General features: G+C 38.0%; 1 protein-coding gene across 6 annotated transcripts in view; it reads right to left on the bottom strand.

Annotated features, from left to right (window-relative positions):
* Positions 1 to 6105: 6105 nt before the first annotated feature.
* The window catches only part of EPS15 (epidermal growth factor receptor pathway substrate 15), a 138224-nt gene continuing 131608 nt past the window's right edge, over positions 6106 to 12721 (bottom strand). For 5 of the 6 annotated variants that reach the window (XM_061121920.1, XM_061121918.1, XM_061121919.1 and 2 more), the window contains exons 24-25: positions 10208 to 10392; positions 6106 to 7672 (exon numbers count right to left, since the gene is read on the bottom strand). In XM_061121920.1, the coding sequence (XP_060977903.1) occupies positions 7526 to 7672; positions 10208 to 10392 (332 nt within the window). In that variant the 3' untranslated portion in view covers positions 6106 to 7525. The remainder of the gene's footprint in view (positions 7673 to 10207; positions 10393 to 12721) is intronic. The other variant, XM_061121923.1, reaches the window with a different exon arrangement.

The raw sequence follows: 12721 nt of genomic DNA, 5'->3' as shown, positions 1-12721 counted from the left end.
AGTAAAGAAAACACATCTTATATGGTCAAGCTATTACTGATTCAGTACCAGTCAGAACGTAAAAGTTATTAAGGAAAAGCCTTCAAGGGGTTAGGCTACGAACCTTAATATGCCGGGGATCAGTGGATGTTTTATTACAGGGTGATAGGGCAGATTTCGAGTCTATAAGAATCTGACTGCCACATGGAGGATGGTCTGGAAGCAGAGAAAAAAAACCGAGATTGGTGGCAAGGAGATTTGGAAGCTTAAGCAAAAACCTGAAGAGAGATGATGGAGACCTGAGCTGGGGGAGTGGCGCAGGGGAAAGATTTGAGAGATACTTAGAAGACAAGAGTTGTGAGGATGGTTTGGAGGAGGACGAGTCAAGGAGAAAGCCTGGCATGTATACATTCAGTGAATGATATGATCAAAGAGAGGGTGAGGTCAGAGCCCAGGGAGTGATATGTTTCACTAAGAACTCAGAAACTGGGGAAAGTCAGCCCTAGGAGGAGCTAAATATATAGTCTATATATGTGATGAAAGCAAGAAATGCCAAGTCACCCCAAAGAGACTTTATAGCTACCCAACCAGCCAAACCAGGCTGTAGCCTGATTAAAGACATTAGTCTTAAGAACACGCTCATCCAAGGAGGCTGCAGAGTGAGGAGCCTCACAGGCAGGAGGCATTCAAGCACGGGCAGAGAGGAGTCTTATTCAACTAAGTGTGGGCGCCACAAGCCCTAGGGCAACGTTTACTGGAAACTGACATTTTGGTCTTTACAGCAGTCCCCGAGAACTTGCTTAATATGAGCTCTGTCTCTTTTACTGATGAAAATCAGGTTTCTAAACTTGAAGGTCAGACCTTGGATAAGGTTGAATTCACAAAGTAACGAACATCCCTTAAATGAGGCTTTCCAGGAGACTGTCTGCCAGTCTTTTACAATCAGCAGAGCTCTGCCATCAAAATGATGTGGCCTTGTTAAAGCTGCATTGTTTGCTGTTGTTAAATTTTGACAGTTGCCATCTATGCTTTTACTAAATACTGTGTCCTAGGGATACCCCGTCTGGGGAGTCTTTCCCAATCCTGTCAGAAACATTCTCTCCTTCCTCTGGGTGTCCCAACACTTCTATCGTAATCTTCACTGTGCAAAGAGTGCCGTGAATTTAACTCTAAGTAACATCTGTCTCCCCTACAGACGTGTTGCACCCTGAGGGCAAGGCTCTGACCCAGCACAATACCCAGAACACGGCACACCTTAGCAAAGGTGAATGAAATGATAATGATCTTCTCGCTGTACATTGCCAAAACTCAGATAACGAGGGGCTTTATGGCAGTGAGAGGTACACTACTGTGCCGTACAAATGTAAGTTTTGTTCAGCAGACCCCAGGGATTGAACATGGATTCTGGAGCTAGACTACCTGGGCTTTAAGCCTAGTTCTGACACTTTTTAGCTCTGTGATTTGGGCAAGTTGTTTAATCATTTGTACCTTAGCTTTCTCATCTGTAAACTGCAAATAACAGCTCCTAACTTAAAGGAGTGTTATGGAGATTAACATGAGTCAGTAAACAGACCTTCCCCGACTTGTAATGGGGTTATATTCCCATAAACCCATCATAAATTGGAAATACGTAAGTAAAAAATGCATTTAATACACCGAACATCAGAGCTTGGCCTAGTCTACCTTAAACATGCTCAGAACACTTAATGTAATGTTAATGTAATGTAAGAACACTTATATTTACCTACAGTTGGGCAAACTTGTCTAACACAAAACCTATTTATAATGAAGCACTGAATATCTCATATAACTTATTGAATATTGTAGTGAAAGTGAAAAACAGAATGTCTGTCAGGATACTCCAAGTGTATTGGTTGTTCACCCTTGTGGTTGTGAAGTGGACCGGGAGGTGGGCTGCTGCCCAGCAACATGAGAGGGGATCATATAGCACATCACTAGTCTGGGTAAAGGTAAAAATTCAGAATTCAAGGTATGATTCCTACTGAATATGTATTACTTTTGCACCATCTTAAAGTAGAAAAATTGTAAGTTGAACCAGCATAAGCTGGGGACTGTCTGTATATTAAAGTGCTTCAAATAGTACTGGCATATAATAAGTGCTGTGAGCTTGCAATTATTATTATTTTTAAAAACTCTATGCACAAGAAAGATTAGAGGTACTTCACACAATGAAGCAGAAGGCACAGGTCAAGAACAGAGTGACTAGGTGCAACAGCACTGCAAACTCAGTGAGCAGATCTATTAATAACAAGACATGTATTTGGACAAAGAGACCTGGAAATCAGCCTCTATTCTGCTGCTGCTGCTGCTGCTGCTGTCACTTCAGTCGTGTCCGACTCTGTGCGACCCCATAGATGGCAGCCCACCAGGCTCCCCCATCCCTGGGATTCTCCAGGCAAGAACACTGGAGTGGGTTGCCATTTCCTTCTCCAGTGCATGACAGTGAAAAGTGAAAGTGAGGCCGCTCAGTCACGTCCGACTCTTCGCGACCTCATGGACTGCAGCCTACCAGGCTCCTCCGTCCATGGGATTTTCCAGGCAAGAGTACTGGAGTGGGGTGCCATTGCCTTCTCCGCAGCCTCTATTCCAGTGGTTCTCAAAGTGAGGTCCCTGGGCCAGCAACTCTAGGTTTATCTGAGAACTTCTCAGAAATTCAGATTCTTAGGTCCCACTCTAGACCTATTGAAATCACAAGCTTGTGGATGGGGTCCATAATCTGTACTTGAAGAAGGGCTGATGCTTGCTGAAGTTTACATCCACTCCTTTTCCCTCACCACCCACATCTAATCAAACTCTGCGTGCATGCTAAGTCGCTTCAGTTGTGTCTGACTCTTTGTGACCCTATGGACTGTAGCCTGCCAGGCTCCTCTGTCCATGGGATTCTCCAGGCAAGAATACTGGAGTGGGTTGCCATGCCCTCCTCCAGGTGATCTTCCCGACCCAGGGATCAAACCAGTGTTGCTTTTATCTCCTGCACTGGCAGGCGGGTTGTTTACCACTAGCACCACCTGTAAGGCCCGTTCGTTCTCTTAAATAAGCCCCCTTCTCTCAGGTCTCAGCCACAGTCATATTTTAGGTACTTATCATCTCATGTGAATGACTCCAATAGCCTTCACCTGCTCTCCCTGCCTTACCTGGTTACCTCCTAAAGTAATCCTCCAGATCACCACCGATGAGTTCTTTCTACACACAAACACTTCACTTTTGGCCACAAACCTACTCAACCCAGACTGAAGTAGACTTCAACATGTGCTGTTTGCTGGCACACTTTACATAACTGTGGCCTCTGCCTAGAATGCCTGTCCCTTCATCTGTGTGGCCAACTCTCCAAAATCTACTGCCTTTGCCTACCTTTTAATGCATTCTTTAATGCAGAGCTTTGCCAGCACCAAGAAATCAATTTTTGTTTTTACCAGTTTCATGGCTTTGAAATTTGTACTTTTTTAATAAAAGAAAGGCTGCTCTCGTCCCTGTGTTCATATTTATCATTTGTCATACTGATAGCTAAAAATTGTTGAGTGCTTTCATGTGTCAAAAACTATTCTAAACCCTGGTAAATATTAAATATAAAAATGAATTGGGAAATGTTTTATAAGATGCCAGGTGGTATATAGTAGGTTTATTTCATTAATCCTCAAGAGCAGAGATTACATGGATTTATTCTATTTATGATATTTCTCCTCTGAATTCTCACCTTTAACAGGAATAGAGAGCAGTGGTTGAAACAGTACAGCCAGTATACTGGGTTCAAATTCCAGCTCTATCAGTTACTAACTATGTAACGGTGGCCTAGTTAGGGCAACGGCCTAGTTAGGGCAACCTCCTCTGGAAAACGGAGACAAAAACAGTACCTATACATTACAAGGTTACTTTTTAAAGGATTAAATGAAATAATATATGTAAAGCACTAAGGATTCTGCCTGAAGCTCAACACATGTTATCTGGTATTATTTATCATGCTCTGTTCCTAGAATTTCCTATAGGCATTTTTTTTCATACAAAACTGAGACAAAGCACCGTAAACTGGCAAGAGTGTCATGTTTTAGAATCAGAGAGGCTAAAGCTCAATTCCTGGCTCATCTACTTATTAGCTGTATCATCTGAATCACATTATGGTAAATTTTTTGGGCCTCATTTTTCCTATTTTTAAAATAGATGCTGAGGACTTCCCTGGTGGTCCAGTGGCTGAAACTCCGTGCTCCCAATGCAGAGGGCCCAGATCTGATCCCTGGTCAGGGAATTAGATCCCACATGCCCAACTAAAAGATCCTGCCTGCCACAACAAAGATCTGAAGATCCAGCATGCCACGACTAAGACCCAGTGAAGCTAAGTAAATAAATAAATACTGAAAAAACACAGATGCTAATAACAGTCCTACTTAGGGCTGTTGTGAAGATTAAACAACATGGACAGAGGAGTCTGGCGGGCTATAGTCCATGGGGTTGCAACAAGTAGGACACGACCGAGTGACTAAACACACACACATAAAGTGCTTACTGTAGTGCATTCAATAACCAATACTTATTTTCACTATTAATAATAACATGGCTGAATTTGTTTAATTAAAATAATATTAAAAGCTGTCAAATCATTCAGAACAATCCTGTGAACTGGGTATTATGATGCTCACTGGAAGAGGAAAATGAGGCTCAGTTCAGTTCAGTTGCTCAGTCGAGTCCGACTCTTTGCGACCCCACGGACTGCAGCACACCAGGCCTCCCTGTCCATCACTAACTCCCGGAGTTTACTCAAACTCATGTCCACTGAGTCGGAGATGCCATCCAACCATCTCATCCTCTGTCCCCTTCTCCTCCCACCTTCAATCTTTCCCAGCATCAGGGTCTTTTCAAATGAGTCAGTTCCTCGCATCAGGTGGCTAAAGCTCAGGGAGGCTAAATATCTTTGTCAAAGTCTTCTTTCCTAAAAATGGCAGACCAGTGTTGTATGAATTTTTGACACCACAGTGCCCTCCAAGAGTCACAAATCCTCATTCAACGAATACATACACAAACCACCTATGTTTTGGACATTGTCTCTATGCATACATTTCCTATCTTTCTTTCACAAAATAGGTGTTAACTAAAAACAAGTTAACATTTATTGGGTATTCTCCACCAGGTACTGTGTCTCAAGCACTTTACACATAATTCATCTGTGCTGATTGCAGATCTACCCTTCCATGGACACAGCAAGAACATAACACAGAATTGTGCAAAACTCCATGTCAGATAGGATGTATGGATACTATGGTTTATTATTACTTAAAGTTTATTGTTCTCATAATTACAGGCTACAGTTTAGAAGTTTGAAACATAAGAGAAAATTCTATAAAGAGAACTCAAATAAATCTAAATAAGTGGGTAGAAGATGGTTAAAACCTTGTAATAAGTGCTACTTAGCTCTCAGAAATACTCATCTGTCCTTTTCCATCACAGGCTCTGGAGCCAGAGTCAACAACATAAAATATAATCATAAATGACTCTAAGACATTCATCCTACACAAGTGAGCATGGAGGTTTAGAGATATATATATATATATATTTATATAATATATACATACTTTAATATCATATTGGTCCACTGAGTATACATATTTTAACAAAAGATAAGAATCTATGTAATCCAGTTAAACACACGTAAGATTAAGGTACACTTATTACACTGAAAGTTGGTGTTTATAAGTTAACAGATATTTAGTACTTTCCAGACTGTTCTTTTAATTAAAAAAAAAAATATTTTAAAACCATCTGAAACATCTGCTCATTTTCCCAGTGCAAAAGAAAGTTGTTCAAGTCAACTTACCTTTTTCCTAAAGTGTAAGGGGAAGAAAAAAAAACCCAAACCCCACTACCATTTACAACTCCCAACACTACCATTTCAATCAACTTTTGCAGTATATCCTTATAAATGGATTAGTTTATCAAAATTAAAGCCTTGTGATTATGATTCAGCCCTTGCTTTGTCTGTGTGACTTTCATGCTGAAATGCTTTAATTTATAAAAGTAGAAAAAAGTTAGCAATGCAAGAAAGTAGTTTAAATTCATTTTGAACTGCAGTAATCCAATTGTGTGTGGAGAGAAAAAAAGCACCATTTCAAAATAAAATAATTGGATATTATGGAATTTATTCGTAAGCTAGGCAATAAGTTACTCTGATTAACACAGATCAATACCACCTTGACTTGGTGACCAAAGACATATTTAATTAGTTTTTAGGTGCATTTTCCTTTATCTTGGTTTTTAACACATTATTTAAGTCAGTGACTGATGTTAAAAAAATTTAGATTCCTCTACAATTTACAGCCTACTTCATAGTCCATTTTAAATTCAGCTTGTCTGCTAGGTCAGTTTTGCAGAAGATAGGCTTTTAACACATAAAGAGATTTGATAACTAGGCAGGTCTCCTCTCTCCCAATTTAAAAAAACAAAAAAATTTTTGCTAGCCTGCCAATTTTGTAGATGAAAAATACAAAGAAAATAGACTATTTTAATCCACAAAGATGGACACAAAGCAATAATGATTTAATACATGTCACGTTTTTCATTTGTATTCAGAGAATGTTTTTACATTTCAAGTAATTGAGCCTTCATTAAGGAAAACAAAAATATATATATACAAAAAGTTAAAGTACCTTCCAGTTCTAGCTTACTAAAGTCTCTTCTGCAAAAGTAAAAAAATAAACCTACCATGAACTAAAGAGGACAGTGCCATAGCAATGGCAGAATGGCTGCCAGGTTAAGATTTTTGCTTATCTTATATTGATGAATATATTTTAGGTGATAATTTTTCTCTACTCTCTAAGTGCTTAAAATCACAGAGAGGTATCTGTTTATCTAAAATTCTTTAAATCCAGAAAAAAATTTTTTTAATATATTTCAGACATGAGGGTTTAATGTTTTTATTTAGGAAAAGATTGAGTCTGAAGCACTAATGGTTCCATCTAAAACATCCCGTTTTCAACAGTGGGAATCAATTTATGCAAAATATTTTTTCTTGTCTATAAAAAACAAATTGAACAGTATTTTGATTAAAAGGAAATACAAACATGTACTTTAAACTGGCCAATTTGCTCTATCATAAAAGAAATAGGATGTTCTTTCCCTTCCCCTCTTTCAACCATTTAAATTAGGGGAGTATACTGCCAACTTTAAGAACCCCACTGGCTATCATTAGAGTAACTACAGCATAAGGGTAGCACAGGGGTGAAACTATTTCTCTATATTCCAGAAGGCAGAAACTTGGGTGCTCTATCTCTACAAGTAAGAGTAGCACAGGCAGGCGAAAGCTCACACTAAATGCACCAGAACAGGGGCCTAGGTCACGTCATCTGGGTTACCACTTTTACAGGGGAAAAAAAAGACAAATCTGAAATGGAGTTTAAAAAGCCAAAACTTTTGTCACATTTACAGGAATCTCAAACCTTTTGTATTCCCATGCTCACAGGTAGGTTTGATACACATTGTAAATAGCTTCAGTATTCAAGAAGGAGAGTGTTGTGGGGTTGACGAAGAACAGGAGGTTTCTTCATGCTTCTGATATTTCAGATTTGCTGAGTGCAATAGCCAGTTCTAAGTCTTCTTGCTCTTGCTGATTCAGTCGGGCAAGTCTCTGCTCTTCCTCTCTCTCACTTTCTCTCTTGGCCCACTCAATCATATCTTCCTCAGAGGGATACTGCCATTTAAAAGACAAATGAACAAACAAATGAATACATTCATGAGTAGAACAAGTACAAAGAAAAGAAGGAAAAACAGCTTTCACAAAAGGATATTTAACTACATGTTTCATCTGAAGGGCTCTGGAAAAAGTCTTGTTATTTTTTTCAAAAACAAGTTTAATTAGTTTAAACTTAAAACTAAACTTAAAATTAAATATTAAATCAAAATATGATTTAATCTTAAAAAGTAATGCCGTCTACAGATAGACAGTCTATAAAACTGAACATTAAAACATCATTTTTTAAAAATGGATATTCTTAAGGTAGATCAGGAGATTTAAAAACAGGAGAGAGGTAAATACATGTTTATCTAATGTAAAACATTTACTACTTCAACTTCAGTGAGCATCCTCACATGATACATCACTTTTAACTTAATCTCACTGGCAATTTCCTATCTTATTGAAGCCCTTCAGGTACAGGAAAATTATGAAGCAAAGAATATACTATACATAAATTTTGTTATATATAAAACAAGAGTACTGGGTATATACCAAGCAAGATGTGGACCTAATCAATTTTTTTAATGCATTATCATGATTTTAGAAGGTATTGAGAACTTGACCCATTCCAAATAAGTCCTTAATGCTGATAATTAATAAGTCAAGGAAATATATTTATCCACCCCAAATAGCAACCGTGGCAGATACTAAATAAATTCTACTTGGTCTCAAGTCCTGTCATATAGAAGAACACCATAATGGGATGAATATCATAACAAACAGGATGAGGAGAAAGAAACTGTCAGGCTTTTTTGAAAATGGTAGCTTTCTTTCTAGGGAATTATAAGATCTTTGAAACTTTTAATATTTAACAAATCTTTCATTTAAAGAAGACATTTTTATTATTAGATGCTTAATATTATACTATACTGAGGTTCTGGAGTATGATAAAAACAAAATGCTTTTGTTCAAGACTCATTCCAACCAGGTTTTGACTTGCTGAAATCATATTTAAGATATTAAGTGCCACAAACTGCCAGAAGGTTATTTTATATTAAGAGTATTATAGTAAGAAGAGCAATTCTGGGATCTCTCCTTGAAACAACTCAAATTCCACCTAACAAAAGTCAGTATAATTCTGAGAGTCTCTGTTTTCCAATATTTAAAATATCGATTCCTGTTCTGCTTCTTCACATTCGGAAGAAGCCACTGAAACAAGAGTACAGATTCAAAAGCTAAACAGCCCAGTCTAATTCTGCCTACCTCTCCTTTACTAACTAGAAATGGCTGCAGGAATAAAGTGACTGGAAGAGTGACCCTAAGCTACACTGAGCGAGACATTAGGCAGACTGTGGTCACAGTCAGCTGGCCACTAGATCTCTTATTTCTAAAATCATCTCAAAGGCTTGAGGTATTAAGCAGAGGAAAAATGTTTTATTATAAAATAGACAGTGATAAGGAAGGTCATTTTTATCTTAAAAAAAAAAAAAAAGCAACCTGGGAAATGAAACAGTTAGTTACTCTAAGAATTAAAAACAAAACAAAAACTTACATTTATCTACATAATGATGAGACACATGTCATTGCTTAATGCCCCACCAGGGTGATATTTCCAGCTGGCTGCCCCACTTCTATAATCTTATAGGACCCGCCTATACTCTTTACCACCACATCATTCTATTGTCCTTATTGGCCTACTTTAGTCAGCAGAGTAGATATGGAATGCTGGTGAACTGAGTGAGTGAGTGCATCAAAGTCACTCAGTCATGTCCAACTCTTTGCAACTTCATGGACTATACAGTCCATGGAATTCTCTAGGCCAGGATACTGGAGTGGGTGGCCTTTTCCTTCTCCAGAAGATCTTCCCATCCCAGGGATCAAACCCAGGTCTTAAGCATTGCATGTAGATTCTCTACCAACTGAGCTATCAGGGACGCTTTGGGAGAAAGCGGAGTAGATATGGAAAGCTAGTGAATCAGAGTCCTCAAATAATTAAAGACTGTTTAGCTCTTAACAATCATATTTATTTAATAAAACTGACATATTTTAAGAACATTTTTGTATGAAACCAGAGTTTTATTTTCTATTCAAAGAATTTCTGGCCCTATCTTCTTACATAATACAGTAATTGCTGACTGGTCTCCAGAAATTGTCAAGGTTTTATACACAAACACACATACACAGTTACAAATAACACAAACTTATTATTGGCATTATTTATCCAGAGGGCAGACAGCAAATGACTCTCTAATGGCCCACTGTCTATAACAATTTGCAAAATAATAACTGTCAAGGTTTTGCAAAGCAACTGGTATATATCCCAAGAACTAAGACTACTAAAATCATCTGAGCAATGCAATCATTTCAGAACCAGCAAACAGAATCAAACAGAGGTTTTCTTGGTTGGGGGAAGAATAAAGATCATTTTTAACATGTTGGTAAATTTAGTTGAAATAATGTAAATTTGGCAGACTCCAAAATAATCTTTGAAAGCTCTTTAAACTGTAAATGGAAAGATTTTCCCCCAAACAGCCCATTCACAGTACTTACAGCACTGAAGTTAGCAAAATTGCTTGGGTCAGCCTCTTTATTGGTAGTGGTAGTAGTAGAAGTGAATGGATCGCAAAACATATCAGGATCTTTTTCTTTGGGGCTATCATTGCCTGGGAAAGGCTGAAATGGATCATTCAGTTTAAAGGGATCAGAAGAATCCATTTTGTTGATGGGTCTTTTCCCTGGATCAAAATCATTACAATTAACTCAACCAGTAAGTATGGCAAACACAAACACACAACATGAACACAGGGAGCATTAAGGAAGTGGGGGTGGGGAACCTAAAACACATTCTTAATATGGTCTTAAATGACCACAACCAACAGTCTGTCCTCAAAATTTTCACACACAACCCCTAAACCAGACTGCAGTTCCATGTGGCTAAATGGGAAAACAGCCAAGGGGCAGGCAACAGGCCAGAGAGTTAACTTCTTCTCCAAAGTAGCATGCTCCCAAGAAGAGAGAGAAGAATGGATAAAACAGGAGGAAAACAACAAATAATGACAAAAATGGCCTCTGCTGTGATAACCTCTGCCTAATACATTATTCTCCACTAGTGGCAGTAAAGGCAAAAGATGAAAAATGCTAATATTCTTCTGATTTTTCTCTGGATCTATATGTAACACCTGGGAGCATGAAATTAAAAACTACTTTGGTAAAGCCCACCTACTTCTTGTCATCTACAATATTTCAAACTGAAGGACAAAGAGAATGTTTTAAAGCCCAGGGCCTAAATTTCTGTGGTTACTGATAAACTAACCTTTGACCAAACAACAGCATACTGTTGCTCATTAATTAATCACCATTTTCAAACAAGTTTTCTCATTTTCAGACTTAAACTTAGTACTTGCTGAAGAAAGGATAATAAGAATAGGTGTTAAAATATCTTCAAATATATATATATTCCTAAAGATGTGTTAATCAGGTAACAGCAATCATAACAACAGAGTCTTTCTGTCACAGCTTACAGAAGGTTTTCACATCTCATATCTTAAAGGATTCTGCAATTCTGTGAAGGTGGGCAGCATGAGAACTAATGCCACCATCTAACAGCTCAGAGAGCTGGGGCTCAGACACAGAAGTTATACACTCAAGATCACAGAGGACATCAGAGGATATTCAGAATGAGAATTCAGATCTTTAATCTCCCAGTTCAACAAACCATCCCCCCTTTTTTAAACTTTTTTTTTTTAATGTGGACCATTTTTATCTTTACTGAATTTGCTACAATATTGCCTCTATTTTATGTTTTTTTTGGACTCAAGACATGTGGGATCTTAGCTTCCCCACCAGGGACTGAACTCGCACCCTCTGCATTGGAAGGCAAAGTCTTAACCCCTAGACCACCAGGGAAGTCCTCATTCTTCTTTCCTTGATTTTTCTAGTGATATATACTCAGTTTGGTGACTTCTCAGATTTAGTTACAGCACTAGTATATTAGTTTATTGAGGATTTTAAAAATCACCTCACTACTGACGTCTTAAAGGTATAAAACTTAAATGAGCAAATTAACTGTCACTTGTTTTTTAATATATTCTGACAAATTTACCCTTGAGCAATTAAATGATACAGGCTATTCTTCCCTAAAAGATAGAAATCACTTCTTCACTTGATTTTTTAAGAGGTGAGTGAAGTCGCTCAGTCCTCACCACGAGGTAGTTAAACTAGATCAGTGGTTCTTCAATTTTGAAATTGAAATTGAAATTGAAGTCGCTCAGTCGTGTCCGACTCTTTGCGACCCCGTGGACTGTAGCCAGCCAGGCTCCTCTGTCCATGGGATTCTCCAGGCAAGAGTACTGGAGTGGGTTGCCATTTCCTTCTCCAGGGGGTCTTCCCAACCCGGGTCTCCCGCATTGCAGGCAGACACTTTATCCTCTGAGCCACCAGGGAAGCCCCTTTCAATAGGTAGTTGGGTATTAATAATTTTATTCACAATTCTTTAAATCAAAGAAGAAAAAAAAAATCTGCCCAAGAAATACCACAGGCAGGCTATTATAAAAAGGTAAGAATAAAAATCTAGAACTACTGCAGCTGAAAATTTACCAAGGATATATGGTTAAAACAATAATGCACCAGATGTGTCTTCTCACAAAACAATCTAGTGGCAGTACTACTCAGGGGATTGCCTTTTTACCACTTTTCACAAACTTTATTATTTTCATCAATTAAAATCAAACAAAACCCCTTTCTTTGGTACAGTACTAAACAAAACAGAAACAAAAAAGAATCTGTTTTTTGACCAAAAACACCACCTTTTTAAAATAAAGGGATCTCTTATTAAGTGAGGTAAATAATATTTCCCTTCAAGAAAAACAATACTTTCTTTCAAAATTCTGATACCAAAATGCTGAATTCTGAATACCAAAACAGCCATATATTCTCATATTGAAGGACTTAAGGAAGACTTCACACTTAGTAGGAAAAAGAAAGGGACTTTGGATTATTAACCTTCGCTTATAGAAATTTATTAAAATACCACAGTGCAGGAAACTCTGTTCAACTGGAAGCTCA

This window comes from Dama dama, chromosome 20, assembly GCF_033118175.1.
Source record: "Dama dama isolate Ldn47 chromosome 20, ASM3311817v1, whole genome shotgun sequence".
In the NCBI taxonomy this organism is placed as follows: domain Eukaryota; kingdom Metazoa; phylum Chordata; class Mammalia; order Artiodactyla; family Cervidae; genus Dama; species Dama dama.
Note: the sequence above shows the minus strand (reverse complement) of the source record. Positions and strands in the feature narration are given on the sequence as shown.